This window comes from Panonychus citri, unplaced genomic scaffold, assembly GCF_014898815.1.
Source record: "Panonychus citri isolate SS breed McGregor unplaced genomic scaffold, ASM1489881v1 Contig00136, whole genome shotgun sequence".
Lineage (NCBI taxonomy): Eukaryota > Metazoa > Arthropoda > Arachnida > Trombidiformes > Tetranychidae > Panonychus > Panonychus citri.
Window position 1 is genome coordinate 2,868,406 of NW_026515541.1, and position 21,230 is coordinate 2,889,635.

The window sequence follows — 21,230 nt, forward strand, 5'->3', positions numbered from 1 at the left end:
TTTATCTTCATCATTTCCATGAGCATCCTCATCATCAGCTTCCCTTTTCTCATCCTTATTTTCATCATGAATGAGAAAAAAAAAATCCGCATCAACTTGACTTCTGGTCACCTAATAACTTTTGGGTTACTTTAAAACGGAAAGTGGGAGGAATCACTTTTATTGTAATTTACCAAGATGATGATGATGATGATGACGAGCTAGAAGGCTGATGTTTGTTGATGATGAGGGAGCAATGGAGAGAGAGAGAGAGAGAGTGGAAAACAAGTTAAGTGAGAGTTTGATGAGGATGGAAAACCAGACAAGCCTTTAGAGATCGAACAGAATCACCAACGAGTAACAACTAATTATCTTCTTCTTCTTTTTTTTTGTTCTTCTCTGTGTTGAATTTTCTTCGCAACAATTTAGTTGATTTAAGTGATTTTCTCTCTCACTTGTTGATTTCCTGCGATTCTCTTAAATTGTTCCAGTTTCCAAATTGATTTCGTTCTCTCCTCGTGATAATCAAACGTTTTCGCCTTCGCGCTTCTCATTTTCTTAATCATAATACTTTGAATCGTTTTCGGAATCAGTTTAACTTTCGTGCTAATTAACTTTCGTTATCTTTTTCTGTCCATTTTGGTGTTTGTTTTGTTTTATGTGTTTACTGATCATTTTGTTTTCTTAATCATCTCCCTCAGTTGTTGATTAAAACCAACACTGAGCTTTAATCTAAATTATAATTTATGTTGATCTCAATTAACACCAATCCAATTACCACCAAGATTTAATGTCCACTCCTGTTACTGATTTAAACCAGAATCCTGTTGATAGTAAGACTACAACAGGTTTCAATAGGTAAGAAACTTAATCATTTAACTTAATTGTTTACTCGTCATCAACTTACCATTCAATCCTTTTGCTTTACTTTTCTCTTAATTGTCACAATTAAGGTTCGATCAACGTAATCGGAAAAATTTACGAACCATTGGCCATCGTTTAATTACAATTACATCAATTTTATGTCTTTTCCTATTAATTTTGTATATCATTTTACACGAACACAAAGGTAAGACTTTTAATTTTTAAACAATCAATTAATTGAAAAAAATTAACAACAACAATTAGTAGTGATTGAGAATTTATTTACACTCAAATGATTGAGATTTTGCCCTCGGGGCTTTTTAATATTTCCATTGGTTTAATTGTGTTGTTGTGGTTCGTCTTTGGAATTTTTGATTTACAATTTAATCAAATGATTATCATGATTACATGTAATTTAGTTTTCATGATGTGAATTGATATTTTAATTAACCATCAAGGATGAAATTTTTTCACAATTTAGGTTGATGATTAGTTTCATATTAAACAGCAATTAGTTAACACTGACAAGAGTCAGTAACTTTAATTTGATTTTCTTAATGATGTTTATTGTCAAGATGATTACGAAAAGACAAATCAATCAAATTAATTGTTCATCACTATCTCTTAAATTTGAGTGTACAATTAGCTGAATTATTAATACAATTGTAACAATTTAACTAATTGTGATTTGATTTTCAAGGTATCGGTGTTAGTTAATTGTGTAGGTTGATGTTAATTTAACCCAAAAGGTTAAATCACTCGTTTAAATAATCAAATGAATGAGAATTGAAAATTAGTGTTAATTGTTACCAAAAAAAAATCCAATGGAAAATTTTAGATTGTAAATCAACCAACAACAATGGAAAGAAAATTTAAATCACAATTAGTTGATTGTTAGCTTGATAATAGTTAATCAATTTCTCGTCTAATGATGAGATAACTGGTTTTTGAGGGTTTTTAACATCATTTGTTGATTGTAATTAAGGAGGAAAAGTTTAATCACAATTAAATCACCTTGAAGTTCAATAAAAAAAATCAACAATGTTAAAAATAAATTGTTAAGGTAATCAATTAATCTTGATCAACTATCCATCTTAATTGGTTAGTTAAATGTTAGATCTACAATTTGATCAATTAGTTTTCATTATCTCTCAATGTTGACCACAGTCCATTGATTGTAATAATTAAAGTAATTGTTAACATCTCCTTTCACTTGAATCTTTTCACGATTTGTTAATTGTTGATATGATCAACTACTTGTTGAACTTTTCCCTTTAACTTAAATTGTTTTTGACAATTTGCTAATTATAAACTCCTACTCTTAGGTAAAAGTTTTGCCTTTAATTACAATTTAAACATCAATTTACTCAATTGATTATTTTCGTGATGAGTGTTAAGTTTTATATAAGAATAAACAAAAAAAAGTTACCTGAGTTAATTGTTACTCAATTGTTGACTGATTAAGTGTTTGCAATCAATTGGACGAGAAAATATTTCAAGAGATTGATCATTAAATGGGACAATTAGCTTTAATTATGATGTTTCAATAGATTGTGATTAAATTTTCACAGCGATTCTGAACTTTTCACTTTACAACAATTAGCTTTGAGATTTTAATTCAGTTGATATTGTGGTCATGAATGATTAGTGATGATTAGAGTTACTGATGATATTTAATTGATAGTTAACAACAGCTACAAGTTGATTAAGGTTCATGATTAGTCCTGATTATCCTAGTTATCCTTGATTGTGATTAGATTTCGAGCCTTTTTCTCATGTGTTTATTACACTTCACGCTTTTCAATTTAAACCATTGGGCAAATCAAATTGATTGTTAATCTGCATATACAATTATGTAAACCTCTAAATTGTTTTACTCTGAGATAATCATCATTACAATTAAACAGTTAATTGAAATTATTTGCAAGTCTAAAATAAGTAAACAGGTAAATTGTTTGTTGTTACCTGTTGATAAAATCAAGGCCAGAAAAACAAATGATAGACCGATGAAGGATCTTGATAATCAATTAAATAACCTTAACAATTAGATGTTGTCAATCCCAACAATTTGATTGTATTTTCAATTCTAATTTAAATTGATGTTCTTTCTGATGATGATGATGATGGTGATGGTGATGGTGGTCATTGATTGATTATCGGCTAAAAGAAGAAGCCAAAAGTGATTAGTTATTCATCGTTATATCTGATAATCATAACTAATCCCTAAAGTTTTCAAGGATTATTATTACACGATTGTACTTACCTTTTTGGTTAATCTCTAATTGTTGTTGCTGATTGTAAACGATAGTAATTACAATTTACCTTTACGAAACAATAAGAAATCAGAAAAAAAGCCGAAAAATATAAAATTTTTAAATCTTTTCCGTAATTTTCAAAAGTCTAATGATCACAATTTAACTTTAATCAACTTTTGTTTTTCTTTTCTAATCTTCTTATTAATTTGTTAATTGTTACAATTAAAGATGATTCTCAACCACCATTAGGTGTATGTTTAACTCAAGGATGCGTTGAAGCAGGTAAGTTGTTAATTGTGATTAAGATTTAACAGTTTTCCATTTGTTATTCAAATCTAATCCGATTTTGTTTCTCTCTCTCCCTTTTAATTAATACTAATCTGATTATCTTAATCTTAGCATCAATCTTAATCAATAGTCTTGACACTTCCGTTGATCCATGTGATGATTTTTATCAATTCGTTTGCGGTGGTTGGATTAATGAGACGATCCTTCCGCATGGGAAAAATAGGATTGGGACATTAAACAGAATGCAAGAAATTGTTAATAACAAATTAAGAGGTTCGATTGTGATTCTTTTTATTTTAATTGTTGTTAAGCCAAATGAATTTTCAATGAGAATTAATTCCCGTTTTCTTAATTAGTGGATATTAATCATCTCGCTGATGGTGGACGACGATTAAGACGAAACTCCTACGAGACGAAGTTGATCAACTTTTACAAGACTTGCATCAATGTTGGTAAATTGCATCACGAGACCGACTTTTTGATTTTCGAAAGAAAAACTTTTTCTTTCGAAAATTTCGTTTCCACTGAATTGATTTTCTATTAATTCATTATTTTTACCTTTTCTTCAATTAGAGGCGATTGAATTGCGAGCCAATCAAATATTTGTTAATATTATCAATTCATTCGGTGGTTGGTTGAACCAAGCCAAAGAAATTGATCGAATTCAGCCCGATATTGCCGACATAATGTTAAAACTAAAAGATTTTGGTGCTAATTTTAATTTTCTAATCGCCATAGATGTTGGCCCAGATCTTAAAAATACTTCCAACAATATAATAGCTGTAAGAATCTATCAAATGGTCACTTCGAACTCTATTGATCTAATTTGTTTATTTCTTTTCCTCTTCGTTTAGATTGACCAAGCTGAACTTGCTCTCAAACATAAAAGCCTTTACATTGATGAAACTTATCTGATCAGCTACACTAGTCTCATTTACTCAATAGCAGTTAAGTTGGGCTATGAGGTAACACCGCAAATGCAATCAGATATTGAAGAAATCACAAAGTTTGAGATGTTCCTTGCTCAGGTCAGACAATTAACTCTCATTGTAATCAATCAAATGTCCAATTGTTCAATTTTATTAATATTTTACAGTTTATGACATCAGCTGATGAGCGACGTGACTATTCAAAGGTCTACAAGAAGATGACCCTGTACGAGCTTCAACTCATCTCAGGAAATGTAAGAACAATCAATCAAATGAAACAGAAAATGGAGAATCACAATTAACCTCAATCAAATTTCTTTACTAGATTAATTGGTATAAACTATTAAGTGGCCTAGTCAATCGTAATCTCAGTTCAGACGAACTGATTGTTGTTTTCGATATAAAATTTATTCGAAATCTTAATGATTTCATACCCAAATTGCGACCAACGTGAGTAGTTAATTATTGATGTTTTCTCACGTACGAAAATGTAATTAACTTGATTGTTCCCTCAGGATGCTTCAGAATTATATCGTTTGGCGGGTTATCTATGAACTGATGCCTTATTCATCCAAAGAATGGAGAGATAGTTACAACATTTTCCATGAAGGGACGAAATCGGACAAACCTCGATGGGAAGAGTGTCTCGATTACATGATGGACCAGGGGATGGACGTCGCTCTCTCAAGTCTCTATGTCAAGAATCATTGTGATCCGGAAACAAAGAAAATGGTAAGAGAGTGTAAGTCGAAACAACTAACAATCAATCCGAGGAAAAGTAAATTGGGAAAAAGTATTACAATTGACCTCAAGTTTTGAAAGAAAATTTTGAAAACTGGTCAATATCAAGTGGACATTAGTTTTTACAAATACTTTCCCAAGGAGAACAAGTTAATTGCTGTTGAAGAATTAGATTTGTTTTTACAATTCAAAAGATTGAATCATCAAATTGATTGAGGCAAATCAACAAGATTCTGTCACAAGAAGGAAGAAATCAAAACAATGATTCCAATTGTTATTGTGATTGAATAACTTTTCTAATTGTTAATTAGTTGAAGACTTAAACTTACAAACCTTGACAACAATTTAGTAAATGATGATCATGGTGATGAAGATCAATATTGTTGTTATTTTGACCTTAAAACATTTAAATGATTTTTTTTCTTGTATGCAACAATAATGAATTGTTAATTTTTCCTTCTCGAACAATTAACTTAATTGTAATTGGCATTTTAACTTTTCCATCAATCAGGCTACCATGGCTTTCCAGTATATTAAAGATGAATTTGTTGGGATTCTTGAAAGTATTGATTGGATGGGAAATGAAACCAAATTAATGGCGTTGAAAAAGGTCAAATCAATGGACGCGTATATCGCTTACCCTGAACAGATACTGAATCAAACGTTGGTTGATCAGTTTTATGAAACTGTAAGTGGATAATTTTGCTATTGATTAACGGCAATTAATTGATTTTTTTCCTTCATCTTTAGCTATCAATTGATACCAACGATTTTTCAGTGAACATTTTGAATCTAAAACGTTGGAACAAAGAACGAGATCTCAGTCAATATGGACAAAAAACTTCTCAAATGTAAGTATTGATACATAGAGGATGAAGTTGAAATATCGATTAGAATTTGATTAATTGATTGATTTTACTATTTAGTTGGTGGAAACAAAGTCAACCGGCGATCGTCAATGCTTTTTATAATCCATTGGAAAATAAGATTCAGCTTCCAGCCGCTTTACTACAGGGAGTGTTTTTTGAAAAGGATCGACCTTATTACCTTAATTTTGCCTCTTTCGGGTTCTTGATCGGCCATGAGATCACCCATGGGTTTGATGAGAGAGGTAAACAGTTTGATGAAACGGGAAATCTTCAGGATTGGTGGGATTCTGAGACCGATTCCAAGTTTCGTAAAAAAATTCAATGTATGATTGATCAATATGATAGTTATTACGTTGATGAACTGAATATAACTCTTAGTGGTGATTTGAGTAAAGGTGAAAACATGGCTGATAATGGTGGACTCAAATTAGCGCTCAAGGTAAATTGAAGATATTGAGTTAATATTCAATTAGATTAATTCTGAATCCGTTTGTATCTTTCAGGCTTATGAATCCTGGTCAAAAGGACACCCACAAGAACCACCGCTTCCTGGATTATCATTCACTCCTGATAAATTGTTCTGGATCGGAGCTGCAAATGTAAGTTTTTTAAACTTGAACAGTTTATTAGATTGTTCAATGAATTTTTTTTCATTTTCATACAGTTTTGGTGCGAGAAACAAAGTAAATTAGCTCTACAAAATCAATTACTCCGTGACGAACATAGTCCAGGAAAATTCAGGTAATTCTCATGTAATTTTACTTTGTCAGAGACAAATATCTAATATGAATTTATTTTCTTCTATCAACCATCTTAGAGTAATCGGCCCAATGTCCAACATTCCAGAATTTTCGGCAAGTTTCAATTGTCCGTTAGGATCAACGATGAATCCAATTCGAAAGTGTTCAGTTTGGTGAAGATAGAAAAAAAAACCAATTGATTCACATGAAGACAAAATGATCAACCATTGTCACCATCTTAATGTAAACCCTCATGAACTTTGATTAACTTGATTGTATTTACGATTTTCAAATTAAATGAATCAAACACTTCTCGCTACTAAATTGATGAAGGCCAAATTAATCAAATTAGATTCATTTTCATCAAGTTGATTCATTGAGTATGATGATGTTCATGTGTTTCATTTATCACCTTATTTGATTTACTGTTAACATTTCAAGATGATCGGAAATCTCATCTCGTTCCTAATTAGAAAACCTAAGAAGATCATTTCTGTTCACCTTTGAAATTACATATTTCTACACGATTATGAGACTATCATGTACATGTTTTGATAATTGGAATGATTTGCCAATGATCCCTGAAAAAAGCGGAAATCGGCCGAGTCTCTTCCGAACTTCCCAACAATCCGATTTTGGTCAAGACATTTCTCCACCATTCCTCTCGTCCATCTAATGTTATAAAAAAATGATCGAGTTCATGTCAGTTAACCTTCATCTCAATCATTGTTTTCATTTAATCTATTAATAGTTTTATGATTATTTATTCTTCTAAAGATATTTGACCAGAGACCAGTTTCGAATCAATTTGATCGTGATTATCTCTATTGTTTACCTGATAAAATTAATAAGAAGCTCTGAAATAAGCTTTCACCCAAACCCCGAAAACTTGTCCAGTATTTTTTACATGACCATTTAAATTTGCTCAACTTTTTCTGTTGAGATAATAATAATATTCTGATACTAGTGATGAAAAAATAAAGTTCCGCAAGGTTAATTCGTACCAACCTGATACATAGCAATTTAACAATAAAAAGAAGTAGAAAAATTGAAATCTGATTGACTAACGATCTTCAAATCGTAACAAGTTTACAAACGAATCCAAATCTCAGTCACATGGTTCGAAATTCGATTCCAACCAATAGATGGCGCTCACTGTTCTCGAGTATTTTCTCTGTTCAATTCATCTTTTTTTCTTTCAATCATCAGCAACAATCAGAATTAATTTTAATTCAGTTAACTAAAAAGCAACGTTCTAAAGTGTAGATTAATTGTGAATCTTCATCAATGAAAATCGTATCTTCTTGAGAGTAACATTTCTAATATTTAATTCCTTATAAGAAACAATTGTCACCGTTATAAAGAAAAACCTTTTTTTTTTGTTGTTTATGTTTTTTTCCTCTGTTTCCATTTTGTTATACAATTTATTTCTCCAATTAAATTGGTTGTCAATCAAATTTAAATCAACCAACATTAACCATAATGTGCTCCACAATTAGGCCGGAAAATGTTCACAGCCATCAATTGGACTCCAACAATGATTCAGATGAAGAGGTTAGTTTTAAAAAGCCAATTTGTAAATGAGATGATTTTGTGTTTATAAAATTATCCTAATTGTTGATTGTTTATCATAACTTACTCTTGATTAGTTACAATCTGTGTCTCTCGCTCTTTGATTGTTTCTTTATCCTGATAATCAATTATCGTTAATTACTTTAAATCAGAGTGTCTCAGTTATATTCAATTCGATTGTCATGTTGGTTTCAATTTATCAATGATCAACAATTGCTTCCGAAAGTTAATTGTTACATTTGATCAGATATATTGTTACTTTTGTTTTTCTCGCTCTCTCTACTCAATCAGATTATAATTTCGTCATCAAAATTAACTCTTAATCAGTTCAATCTGATTATATTCATTTCTTTCCCCATGATGATTACAATTGTTATCGTTACAAAGTGAAGCTGAAAATTTCATGAGGAAAATTATGTTCACAATCAACAACAATTCTAATTATTATTTTATAATTTTTTCTTCTTCTCTAAATCTCCAATAATCAAGGTTAATCAATAGTTAATTTCAATCATTACAATTCACTATTTTCCGGCCAATCAGTTAATAATAATGAGAAAATGAAAAATTGTTAATGTTTAAATTGCTTAAGGTAACAATCAATTTGAAATAATAATTAGCCTGATTGCTGGTTGAAGGTAAACAATTTATCGTTCACAGTTTTGATCATTAATAGTCTGGTCATTGATTAAATACAGTAAATGGTTAATTAAACTGATTGAAACAATCAGCTGACAAATTATGTTTTTCATCAAAACCATCATCAAGTTAATTATGATAATCATAGTTGATTAAATGTCTATTCCTAATAGTTTATTAATGTTTAATTGTTTGAATTATGTTAATTGTTACCTCATTCCCTCACCATTTCACCTTAATTGTTAGACTGCAGTAAAACACTTGATTCCAGTCCATTGATTACAATTAATATTAGATAATCAGAAAGAAAAGTAATTCCAATATTTGAATTGATTAACCATGACAATGTTAATCACTATGATTAGAAAATTCAATTCTGTTAACAATTAATATCTTATTTCAAATTAACCAGCAAATAAAAAGCTTCAGGCTATGGGATTTTTAAATTATCACACTACAATTTAGCTCATCATCATCAGTTAATTATCCGTCTCTTTAAATCACTTCAATGCCAAAAATTAACATTAATCGAATTGCTGATTTTCCCAAAATCACAATTACAATCAATTCAATTGCATAATAAAATCTATTCAACTGTAATTCAATTGATTAATCAACAGTCAATCAACTTAACTTTCGATCATCACAATCAAATTTGATGATGACAACATTAAACACTTTCAACAATCAGCTCTCAATTAGTTTCCTAATTATGTAAACAACTTGTTCATCTCATTCATTGTCCCCTTTAACTGATCACAATTAAAACTAATCACTAATTGTTTCAATCGCAGATATTTGAAGATGCAAATGAACAACTTGACGTTGACCTTAACGGCAACAATGGGTAAGTTAATTTAACTGGATTTCCCTTTTTCTTCAACAATTTAAATAATCATGAAAAACTGTGATTAACTGAAAACGGATAAATTGTTGACTTGATTATCAAGTTTCTTTGTATTATTATCCTTAAATCACCGTACAAAGACCTGAGGTTGAATTGTTATTGATTGTTAACAATCAAAGTGTTAATAACATTCAAATATAAATAGTAACATAAAGTACTGTTCAAAATTAACAATTGATTGTAATCTAAATTGTTGCGGAAATAAGGAAATAAAAAAGCAACAAGATTATTATTGGAAAATTTTACCTGGGACAATTTAACAGGTTTTGGTTGATGATCTGTAGTTAATAATTTACAAATTGTTTGGTCAATCACCGATTAAGTTTATATTTAAATCTTACAATTTAAATTGTGAGATTATTAAACTAACCATTGTTTGTTTAAATTTCTCTCTCTTTGATTTGGTTAGTGACTCTTTACTTAAGGAAAAACAATCAATCAAACTGACCAGCGCTGATATGGATCTCATTTTACGTGAATGTCGAGCTCATGTTGACCTGTTCATGAACTATCAGTTCGATGAGGCCATGAAATCGTGCGAATCTAAACGGGATCAATCGTTTGTCTTTGAATGTGGAACAGCAGCTTTATATGCAATCAGAGCTCTTTTCTCAATGGAAGAAGTAATTAACTGGTTCTTCTTCTTGATTAACTTTTTAATTTCTCTTGATTGTTGTTATTTTTTTACCCTCTGTAATTGTAGCCGATTCTGGATGAAGCCTTTGCTAAGATTGAACGAGCCATGGATGTTATTGATCGTTCCCGTCGAAAGACAAGTTTGGTCTCAAAGCTTTGGGGATCGATTAATGCTGCTAGTTACTCAGAAGGTACATAGATTGATTTAGTTAATTGTCACAATTAGTTATTAATATTACCTTTTATTTACTCCAGAGGAATGTCACGCTGAAATGATGTACGCAGAGCTTAATATTGGCTGGATCTTATTAGCGGTTCTAAGAGCTAAAACCTTTTCGACTTTATTAAAAGTGGTTATGAGACTTAGAGAAACAATTTATATTTACAGGTAATTTGTAAGATTAATTGTTGAATCTCAATTGTTGTTAAATTGATTCTATTTTTCATTCTTAGAAAATGTCGAAAAATTTTAGAAGAACGAGAAAACTGGTTAACTCCTTATACGAAGAAAAATTTCGAAGCTGGTCTTCGAATTGGGTCAGGATTCTTTAATCTGGTAACTGATACTCACTAGTTACTTTAGTATTTGGTTGATTATGTTCACTAATTAGTTAATTTACTGTTTATTTTCCAGGCGATTTCGTACATTCCAGCTCGAGTTCTAAAATTAATCGAAATGTTTGGTTTCTCAGGAACTCGAGAAGAAGCTTTTTCTCATCTTAAACAAGTTTCGATCGGTGATTGGGGTTTTCGAAGTCCGATTGCGGCCATGTTACTTCTCGCTCACGAATGCACTGTAGAATTCACCTTTGGTATGATTTAATTAATCGTAATTTGTACAAAAAAAAAATGAATTAATTGTGAATTTTCATTGAAATTTCCAGGACTTGGTGAACCTGAAATGTCATTTATGGAGGAAATTTTATCCACTTGGGATATTTACTCAAAGGTTTTACGTTTACCATATTAATCACTGACAATTAGATTAACAATTTACAAATCAATGAACTCAACTGATCAGTTAATTTACTTATTTTTCATATTAATTGTAACTACAGAGTGGATTTGGAAAATTTTATCGAGCCTTATTTTCACTTGTTAATGGTCGTATCGAAGAGGTAAAAGTTTCTTTTAATGATTGATTTCTAATTAACTATTGACAATCAATTTCTCATCATTTTTACACTTGCATCATTTAGGCGATCGATTATTACAATCAAGCAATTAAATTAAGTCCTGCCAATGAATGGAACCAAATTGACTTCGCTTGTTATTGGGGATTAGTTTTTTCACATGCGTAGGTTGATAAATAACCGTAATGGTTGATGATTAACTAATTGCCATTTAAACAATTAATTACCACACAGAATCTTAGGTGACTATGAGAAAGCTGCTAATTATGCCAATCGTTTATTAAAAGATTGCAAATGGTCACCCTGTACATCGCTATACATGGAAGCTTGTTTCAGATACATGGTTAACCTTGATAAGAAAGATGCAATTCTTGCTCAAGAGATATCCAAAAATATGAAGTAATGATTATATTGATCACTATTTATTAACTAGTAATTAACTGAAATCAATTTTCTATTCAGGAAAGTACCGAAACAATTAAGACGAGTGGCCGGTAAAAGTATTTACCTGGAAAAAAGTTTAGTTAAAAGGTCACAATTATATTTCATTGAAGGTGAAACTTTACTTTTACCTGTGATGGTAAGTTAATTGTTGCGATTTAAGTGGGATAATTAATGAGCTTTTCTGGTCTTTCTTAGGAATTATTTTATATATGGAATATTTTTCCCGTTCTTGGTAAATGTCCGAATATTTTGGATAAACTTTTACGAACTGTTGAAAGGGAAATTAAATGTCACTCGAAAGGTAAGAGAAGAGGAATAAAAGAAACTTTAATTGACTTAATTGCTTCTGATTTCTTTTAGATTCAAAGAGTTACCATAAATATTATTATCTAACCTTCATGAAGGGTATTTGTTTACGGTATCTCAATTATCCCCTTCAGGCGATTTCATGTTTCATTGAGGTTATTCAATGGTAATTATGATGTGGTTGAGTTGATTGTTTCAGTTGAATTTTAATCTTTTCATTTGTTTTTTTATTCTGATTAGTGATCGAGATCTTGAATCTTATGTTTACCTACAACCTCATGCATGTATGGAGATTGGTTTAATCTATCGAACTCAAGGAAATTTCGAGTCGAGTCTCGATTGGCTTCGAAAGGCCAAGAAAAATTATCGTAAATACATGAATGAATCTATGGTATATTTCCGTATCCATTGTGCTGTTCATCGTATTAAGTGTGTCCAAAAACAGAAAGAAAGTTCAACTAAGGAAAATGTTCCAAATGATTTTCGAGAAGACGAAGATGATGATCAATTCTCAGATTCTAACGATGATTAATTGTTTGACGAAATTAACTCAAAAGATGTTGAAAATTTTCCAATTTTGTCAAAGACAATTTGATTATTTACAATCAGTAATTGTAAAAATTATTCTACAAAATTCTGTTCATCGATATAATAAATTAAATTATTATCTCAGAAACTTTCTATGTATCACAATTTTGACAATCGACATTCAATTATTATTTCATTGATTTTTTGACCTTAAATATAAATCAAAATGGTGGATATTCAAGCACTTGAAATCTGTATCAAAATATCACAAATTATTCATTGATAATATGATGATTATTATTATTAAGCTGAGAAAGTAAATGGTGACCTTGATGAAGGTTATATTAGAATACCAATTGGGGCTTGGGTTGATTGATAGATTGTAATTTCAATTGAAATTAATAGTCGTATTATTGCTGTTATGAATGTTAACTATTAAAGAAAATGATTTAAAAAGAAAATACAATTTAATTTAATTGTGTTTTAATTTCGTAATAGGAAATTATTGAAATTGATTAATCATCGATTGTAATCAAGTAAAATAATGATAATTGCAAACTAAATTTATCACAAATTAATTGAAAATAATCATTGGCACAGTTGAATGAAAAATAAGCAATTGGAAGACAACTAAATTAAATTGCTAAATTGGTTGACTAATCAAATTAATAATGATGAAAAAAGTGAGTGGTTAATTGTTAGTAAAATATGATTCTCATTGGTTAATTTCATCCAATGTCTTACAATTAACAAATTCAATTTAAGGCATCATAATCTTGCTAACAATTAAGGTAATGGACAATGTAATTATCTAATATTGATTGGATTAAATCTTAGGATTAAGGCTTGATTAAGATGATTAGTTAATTAATACATTAATGGTAATTATATAATTAAAATATTGAGTGCACTTAATTGTCTATTGGCTAAATTTAAACTTTTGAACATTATGATTAGTGAAATTTTTTCAATTTGTTTTGCTTATTAAATTAAAATGTTAATTCAATTAGTTTTTAAATTTAATTGCTCTCCCAAAAGTTTCTAATTGTTGACATAGGAAAATAGTGAACAAATAAACGTCTAATTGTCAACAATTAACCTTCAAAGTATCGTCTCTTTGGTAACAATTAGATTTGCTTGAGATCCATCCAAGTGATTATTTGTCTCTGTAAACAGAAAGTCAAACAATTTACAATTAGAATTGATTAATTGCAACAAATTTACACATTAATTTGATTCATTTATGAATTATTATCAATCATAAATCACAGAATCAAATTCAAGGTTAAAACTGAGACAAAAATATTGATTATAATGAGAATCCATGATAATTTTAGTAACCAGGGATTCTAATGATAATCAATAATTGCTAAATTTAATTTGTTGTCATTATTTACTCACCTAGAAAAGTAGATTGTTGATGATTAGTCGATCTCGTTTCACCATTTAGTTGATTAGTTAATTGGTTTGAATTTTTCCCCATCAAATTAATCTCAGCTTTATTTTCATTACAATCAACTAATCTATTTGAATCTATTATTGAATTGTTAACCTTTTTAGGATCAATAGTAATTGTATTAGTGACCGGTTTAGCTTGTGTCCAGTTGATACCGTTTCCGGTTTCAAAAGCAACTTTCCAGGCTTCCGGTGAAGGTGATTTAACACCGGTCACTTCCTCTGGTGATTTAATCTCAGTAGTTTTAACTGCTGACCCAGGGGAAGGTAATGATTGACCATTAACTCGAGTAATTGAACTAATGAAACAATTGGGTCTCGGTGATCGCAGCTGATCAAATGAAGTGTACATCGATTTTGGTGGATTATAAGAAACCGTTATGTTCACATTTTTTTGGACCATCGTCTCAGTTACGGAGATCGGGTAACCTGAAGTTCCGGAAGTAGATAAACTGGAAGCACTGGGTGTGGCTGGGTGAGTGTCACTCTGCCCTTTGACAGTAAGAGAATCCTCACTTTTCATGGAATCACCTTTGTCCCCATGAAGACCCACCGGCGATTTCTCTTGGTCAACTGTCCTTGTCGCTGATTCCAAGTTCATTTTATCATCAATGGGAGTGGTCACTTGATCAGATTGTTTTCTTTCAATTGGTGACTTATTCTTGGGATCTAAAGTTAAACAGAATAAAGAAAACAAATTGAAAATTAGACAATTCAATTGATTAGTTGTAAACTTTGTCAATCAGTTAATTTAGTGAACAATTTAATTTACATACAAGCGAAACAAAATTGAGCAACAACAACAATCAATTGGTACATGTTGGTGATGATAATGGGGAACAATTAACTTGGTGTTACAGTTTCATTCAAAAGTTGAGTTGATTAAGATAAAAGCCTCGAACTGTCAGTCTAGACCTTAGAACTTATTTAATTAAATCGATCGAGAGAGAAAAAGGAAACCACCACCCACAAAGAGATCACTGAGATAGTCGACGAAGAACGAATAAAAAAATTCGAGAAGATTAACTGTTCTTCTCTCTGAGTCGCCTCAGAATTTTGTTCATCCTCATCTTTCATTTTCTTCGTATTTTCATTAAGTAAATTGTTTCACAATCGCAGGTTTAGTTTCTTTAATTGCTTTTAATTGTTGTCAATGAACAGAAAATTTGATTTACTATTAAATTGTGATCCAAGATTTCAAATTAAAATGGTTACAATGATAATACTGTTGAACGTAAATGATTAACGATAACATAGATTGACAGTAAATTTTTGACTAATTAGTAAAACAATCAAAAGGAATCAATTAACTTTGGGGTAATTAATGGAAATTAATCAATTGGAATTGTGGTTTTCTTTTATATTATGTGAATGGAATGAAATTTTAACAATCAAATCAACTTGATTACACATTAAGATAAATTATCACAAATTTACCATCTCAATTAATGGTAACAATTTGATGGAGATTGAATTAACAATTGGAAGGAAATTAAATATTTAATCATGTTTAGTTAATAGTTTTGAGTGTTTCATTTAGCAAGCAGGTTTAGTAGGACAATTAGTTGATTTTTATCATGATTTCACTTTCCATTAAACAATTAGACGAGTTAATTGTTGACAGTTAATTTAAGGCTTTTCCTTTTTTTGTTTAAAATCAGATTCTCATTTGGTTTCCAATCACTTTGGGCTTTATTTTCACAATCAGTTTTAATTCAGTTTAATAATTGTTAGTGAATGGGTCATTTAAAGCTTAAGATGAATATGAAAGCAAATTGAATGTTAATCATGATAAAATATTCATGCAATTAGAGGATTAAATCATCAAGATTGACTATTATATTTCAGCGATTAATTTGATTGCTTTAAATCAATCATTGTATTAATCCAAGTTGCTTTACAATATCCTCAATTGTTGATTGATTGTTAAAATTAGTTTAAGTCATAGGGATTAATTGTCATCATTTAAAATGGTAATTAAGTGATCCAATTGTTAACATCTTTGGTAACAATTTAAATTGATAAAGGTCCATACATGTCTTCATTGGCTTCTGAATTGATTGTAAGGATGAAAGTAAAATCAAACAATTAGATTGATTGGGAGGTTAATTGTTTTAATCTAATTACCCGAAGCTGATGTATTAACGTTTTCTGGTTTCTCTTGAGTCTCTGGTTGTTTGTTAATCGTCTCATCTAATTGTTTAGCTAAATTGTTGGCATTTGATTCAATTGAGAAATCATTATCACCCAAATCTTTGTTATCAACTAAATTGCCTGAGGCTGGTTTCGCCTCTGTCCAGTTAATATCAGCACCGGTGTCGATTGCGACCCTCCATAGTTCAGGTGAAGGTGATTTAACACCGGTCACTTCCTCTGGCGATTTAATCTCAGTGGTTTTAACTGGACCATCAGAAATGATACCTGGAGGCGAGGAAAGGCCACTACCACCGTTGGTCGTGGTAATTGAACTGACTAATGAATTAGGTCGAGGTGATCGAGTTTGATCATCAGAGGTATTTGGTGACCTGATCGCATTTGTACCCGTTTCAAGTTCATCTTTACCTCCCTCTTTCTCACGAGGAGAGAGCATGGGAGTCAATGAGCCCGAAGTAACTAAACTGGAAGCACCAGTAGTCGCGGGTGTCTCACCATCACCACCACCGCCTTTACCATCGCTCAATTTATCATCTATCCCGGCGAGTGAATCTTTCGCACCGCTTTCACCATTTTCCGCACCTTTGGTAACCACAGATTCCGATGATGGTGGTGATGCTTTTTTATCCTCTTTCTTTGGTTTTAGCCAAATTTTCCCACCCTCAGAATCAACTGAGGTCGATTTGGCTCCAGTAGTTGTAGTGGTCAATCCCCCAGATCGTTTCTTATCCGTTGAAGATTTACCTTTATTATCTGTAGATATTAAATTATATTAAAAACAATGAAATGACCAATTAAGGTAAGACAATCAACAATTAAATAAAAGCAGCTGATATAAAGCAATTGATTAGTTAGGGTTAATTACAACCTGAAGTTGATTTAGATCGTGAAGCAACAGCAGATTTAGCAGCGGGTTTTGGCTTATCAGCTAAAAGCAATAGGAAGTGAAAGTTTGAGACAATTAATCAATAATTAGAATCATTTGAAATGTTCAACTAAGTCACAATCGGTCAACAACATTGATAATACAAGAATAATAATAAGCAAAAGAAATCATAACAAAAGTGACACACAATTAATAGATTGAAACAGTTTGTCTAACAATCAATGACAATCTAGATCATCAAATTTACTATTTAAATAATAAACATGACAATCAAATTGTTTTAAATCTCAAAATCAACTCTCTGGGAGTGATAATAATAACTTTGGTTACTGGGAGTGGTTCCTATGGATTAAGAAAGATGAAAATAATTGTGTTAATTTTGAAGAAATACAATTAAAAGGACAAATGATTTAACTTTCACAATTAACTAAATAGATTGATAATCAATAAGGATGATGGGAATTGTCATCGAGATAAATAAACAAAAAGATGTTAATCTAATTGTGAGTAGAAACAATTAAGAAATTAATTGTTGATTGTTTTGTTCCATTAAAGGTAAACCCAATTTCTGGTTCTTTGTTGATTGTTGTGCTTTTACAATCAATTAGATGGTAAAAGTTGGTCATCATTATCATTGAATTCTCATTGAGAATTGATTTTTGGGTTATCCTTCTAGACATCGTTCTTAAGACTTATCATCATTTATCTTCCTTTCTCACTCCCTGTCCTCTTTTTTCTCCCACTATTAAACTCCCAGGTTCTTTTCTGAATTAGAATAATAATAGAAAAAGAATATTTATTTTTGTTATTTCCTTTACTCTTTTTTGAGATGTATTATGTTTTTCGGGAGAATTTGGTTAGACAGTCTGATGAGTTGCTCTCTCACTCGCTCTCTCTCTCTCTCTCTCTCCCTGTTCTCTCATTGAGTTTAAATAGGTTGATAGGGCGTTGGCAGGCTTCGTGTAAACACATATACACAGTTAACCAGACACAATGAGTATGCTGAGTATAAGGGGAGCATCAATAACAATTTAGCTTTTCAGCTTTGCAATCAAATCTTAATCAGATTCGGGTGATGATAAACAATAATCAGAACCATTTTAGTTTCTCCAAGTGTAAACATGCAAACATGAAAAGGTTTTGTTTTGGTTCGGGTTAGGAGGTTCTTGTTGTTTTCTTGTTGTCTTTTTGTTTTGTTTTGCTTTTTTCCAGCTTCATGGTTTCATTGAAATTAGGAAATTGGTATAATCAACAATGATTATATAACTTTTTATACAATCAATTGAATGAATTAGAGTAAATAGGAATTATTTTGTGTGTGTGTAAATATAAATTAGGGAATCAATTAAATTGTTACAATAAGTTAACATGATATTGTTTTGTTTCAATCATTTTTGCTCCTTATTGTTGTGATAATCCGTTTTGTCTCATTACAAATTGACAACAATTAAAAGGTTAAATTGATTGAAAAATTAAATTAAAATTGATGACATGCATTGGAAAATAATCAATAAATAAAATTAAATGGTCAATTGTTACGGTCACTAAGGGATTATCATTCAGTTATAACTCTAATATGTAATTATTGTTAATTGTCATTGATTAATGGTCTTTTTTTTTATAATCTTAAGTCGGTGTATAAAAGACCTTGATTACTTGATTAAATTGATTACTATTTATATTATTTTGTATTATTTTTGTTGTTGATGGTTGTGTGTGTATGTTGGTTGTTGGTGGTAGGAGAGATTAACATGCAGAAAATGGGAAAGTGTTCATATTGGTAAATGATTATTGTGATTGTTTACCAAATTGTTTCTTAATTGCTTGAGTCTCCTTAGAGGGTGAAATGATTGCGTTTGCATGGTTACTTGTAACCCGATCAGAAGCGGCCTTTGATGAATCACGAGATGAATCGCGTGAATTACCTTTAGATGATCGAGTTGATACTCGAAGATGATTACTAGTGGCCAGGGCAAGAGCCGCTATTGAACGATCTTTGGGCTGATTCCAGAGGTTGGTTTCCTTGTAAATTGATTCCAAATGATCAACACCGACAACTGGATGACCAAATTGAGATCGTGAACGAAATTCACAAGCTTTCTTAGCTCTTTCGACAACTTCACCGTACCACTCCAATGCACCTTCGCTAGTTGATCTTCCAGTTTCACTGGAAAATCCAACTGCGTCGGGATCTTTGGTAGTTTGTTTTGATTTTTTCCACCCACTTCCGGGAATGTAAACATAAGTGGAAAATGGTTTAAATTTTTTCTTATATTCAGTTTTGGTATTCGGTTTTCCAGGTTTAGAATCAACTACCGGTGGTGATGGAGTTGCTCGAGTAAATAATACTTGAGGTCGATCTTTAATTTTATCACCTCCTCCTAATCCATAACCCACTCCGCCGCTTAAATGACTTGGTAAACCTGCAGCTCCAGGGGCCAATGAAAGAGGTTGATTAGTTGATGATTTAGCTGGTTGATATTGTTGTTGATTGTTGGTTGCTGAAGTTGCACTTATCTCACTAAAATCAGCAATTGTTTGAGACTTAACTCCTTTGTCTAAATTGATTGATGATGTTGTTGTAACGGTTGTTGAAGACGAAGGTCCGCTATTAACTATTTGTTGACTAATTGTCGTTGATTGTTGTGATCCAGGAGGCCAATTAAATGCAGCTCGATACTCAGTACAACCAGAGAAATGATAAAAACGTTTACCACAATTATTCGGATTAGAAGCCGGTTCATTAACTGTCACAGATTCTTCAGAAACCTCCATAATTAGTATTGGAAATTTAAAATCTCACTAATTATTTAAAATGAACAATATTTAAAAGGGGAGAGAGACAGAGAAAGATCTGGGAGTGGTTCTCGATATTACCAATGATGATCACTGTAATTAAGTAAAAGTAAATCAGTAAACAAATTAGTAAACAATTGAACAGAATTAAATAGATAGAAAAAAAAAGTTGAATAAACAGCTCGAAAGAGAATCTAAATCATGAATAAAAATTGAATTTAACACAAATCATGATTAATCTGGAAAAAAAATTGTCGATACGAAATGAACACAATAAGATGATGAGATTTGATATGAGAGATTGTTGGATAGACAGAAACATCGTCAATGACCAAGTAATGAATGCTTTGTCACACATCCATTTATATCCCCCATTGGTATTGGAATATAAACCCAAATGATTAAGCGAAATTTAATTCAAACACAAATCAAATTGTGAAAACTTAATCTTATAAAAACAAAAAATAACAGGAGTAATTTGTTGATTCATGATGGTTATCAAAGTGACATAAACAAAAAAAAATCTCCCAATCAAACCTCTGAAGATTTTTTGAAATACAAAACAGAATAACAGGTCAACGATTAAAAGATGTTCTCATGTGTCCAGGGAGTTGACCGGTAACTTCCCAGAAGAATTGAATAGAAAAAATAAGAGAGAGAAAAAAAAATTCCAACTTACACAAAATCAGAGAGAGAGAGAAACCCAAATATGTTGAGGAAAAAAAGAAGATTAAGAAAAAGGGTTACCAATTCATCTATAGAATTAAAATTATTCTTTTCAATTATTAATCCATTTGCAGTTTTTTTCTCATGTTGAAATGGTTTCTCCCCTTAAATGGAGGCACGAATAATTGATTAAACAAGAGAAATAAATTTCGAAACAATTAAGAGCTAATTAACTAAAAGGAATTAACTTGTTCACTTATTGAGCATAAACAGTTAATTCAAATGAAATCGAAAAGAATTTTACTTCCATGGCTCCTCCTTTTTTAGAATTCACAGCTCACTCCATCTGTTGGAGGGAAAAGCGACTAAATCGAGAGAATTTTTTCGAAAGTTGACTAGTCGTAAATAGAAACAAGAGATGGAGCCACAAGAGAAGAAAATTG

The 21,230-nt window shown here is 30.9% G+C and overlaps 4 protein-coding genes across 7 annotated transcripts; 2 read left to right on the plus strand and 2 right to left on the minus strand.

Annotated features, from left to right (window-relative positions):
• The first annotated feature begins 323 nt into the window (after window positions 1-323).
• On the plus strand, window positions 324-6,989 carry LOC128392526 (neprilysin-1-like). Its single transcript, XM_053352556.1, has 16 exons — window positions 324-837; window positions 933-1,048; window positions 3,327-3,380; window positions 3,498-3,659; window positions 3,743-3,838; window positions 3,960-4,168; window positions 4,241-4,414; window positions 4,483-4,569; window positions 4,641-4,765; window positions 4,831-5,047; window positions 5,568-5,744; window positions 5,807-5,907; window positions 5,983-6,364; window positions 6,429-6,524; window positions 6,590-6,666; window positions 6,743-6,989. The coding sequence occupies exons 1-16, from the start codon at window positions 770-772 to the stop codon at window positions 6,840-6,842; spliced, it is 2,241 nt and encodes a 746-aa protein (XP_053208531.1). The 5' UTR covers window positions 324-769; the 3' UTR covers window positions 6,843-6,989.
• Window positions 6,990-7,836: 847 nt separating this feature from the next.
• Window positions 7,837-12,982, plus strand: LOC128392527 (tetratricopeptide repeat protein 39B-like). The gene is made up of 15 exons (XM_053352557.1): window positions 7,837-8,219; window positions 9,671-9,723; window positions 10,193-10,406; window positions 10,487-10,610; window positions 10,675-10,807; window positions 10,873-10,975; window positions 11,054-11,231; window positions 11,304-11,368; window positions 11,478-11,537; window positions 11,619-11,716; window positions 11,787-11,951; window positions 12,015-12,132; window positions 12,192-12,297; window positions 12,357-12,468; window positions 12,543-12,982. The coding sequence occupies exons 1-15, from the start codon at window positions 8,148-8,150 to the stop codon at window positions 12,832-12,834; spliced, it is 1,893 nt and encodes a 630-aa protein (XP_053208532.1). The 5' UTR covers window positions 7,837-8,147; the 3' UTR covers window positions 12,835-12,982.
• Window positions 12,983-13,304: 322 nt separating this feature from the next.
• On the minus strand, window positions 13,305-15,475 carry LOC128392531 (uncharacterized). Its single transcript, XM_053352563.1, has 3 exons — window positions 15,062-15,475; window positions 14,232-14,954; window positions 13,305-13,996 (listed from the first exon to the last, which is right to left on the minus strand). Exons 1-3 carry the CDS (start codon window positions 15,102-15,104, stop codon window positions 13,932-13,934), a joined length of 831 nt encoding a protein of 276 aa, XP_053208538.1. The 5' UTR covers window positions 15,105-15,475; the 3' UTR covers window positions 13,305-13,931.
• Window positions 15,476-15,630: 155 nt separating this feature from the next.
• On the minus strand, window positions 15,631-21,070 carry LOC128392528 (uncharacterized). 4 transcript variants are annotated; one of them, XM_053352559.1, is made up of 5 exons: window positions 20,801-21,070; window positions 19,131-20,214; window positions 17,308-17,367; window positions 16,413-17,192; window positions 15,631-16,333 (listed from the first exon to the last, which is right to left on the minus strand). In XM_053352559.1, exons 2-5 carry the CDS (start codon window positions 20,098-20,100, stop codon window positions 16,299-16,301), a joined length of 1,845 nt encoding a protein of 614 aa, XP_053208534.1. In that variant the 5' UTR covers window positions 20,101-20,214; window positions 20,801-21,070; the 3' UTR covers window positions 15,631-16,298. The 4 variants fall into 4 exon arrangements, with proteins under 4 accessions (XP_053208534.1, XP_053208533.1, XP_053208536.1 ...); XM_053352558.1 differs by having other exon boundaries at window positions 15,631-16,336; XM_053352561.1 differs by lacking the exon at window positions 17,308-17,367 and having other exon boundaries at window positions 15,631-16,336; window positions 19,251-20,214.
• Between the last annotated feature and the right edge of the window lie 160 nt (window positions 21,071-21,230).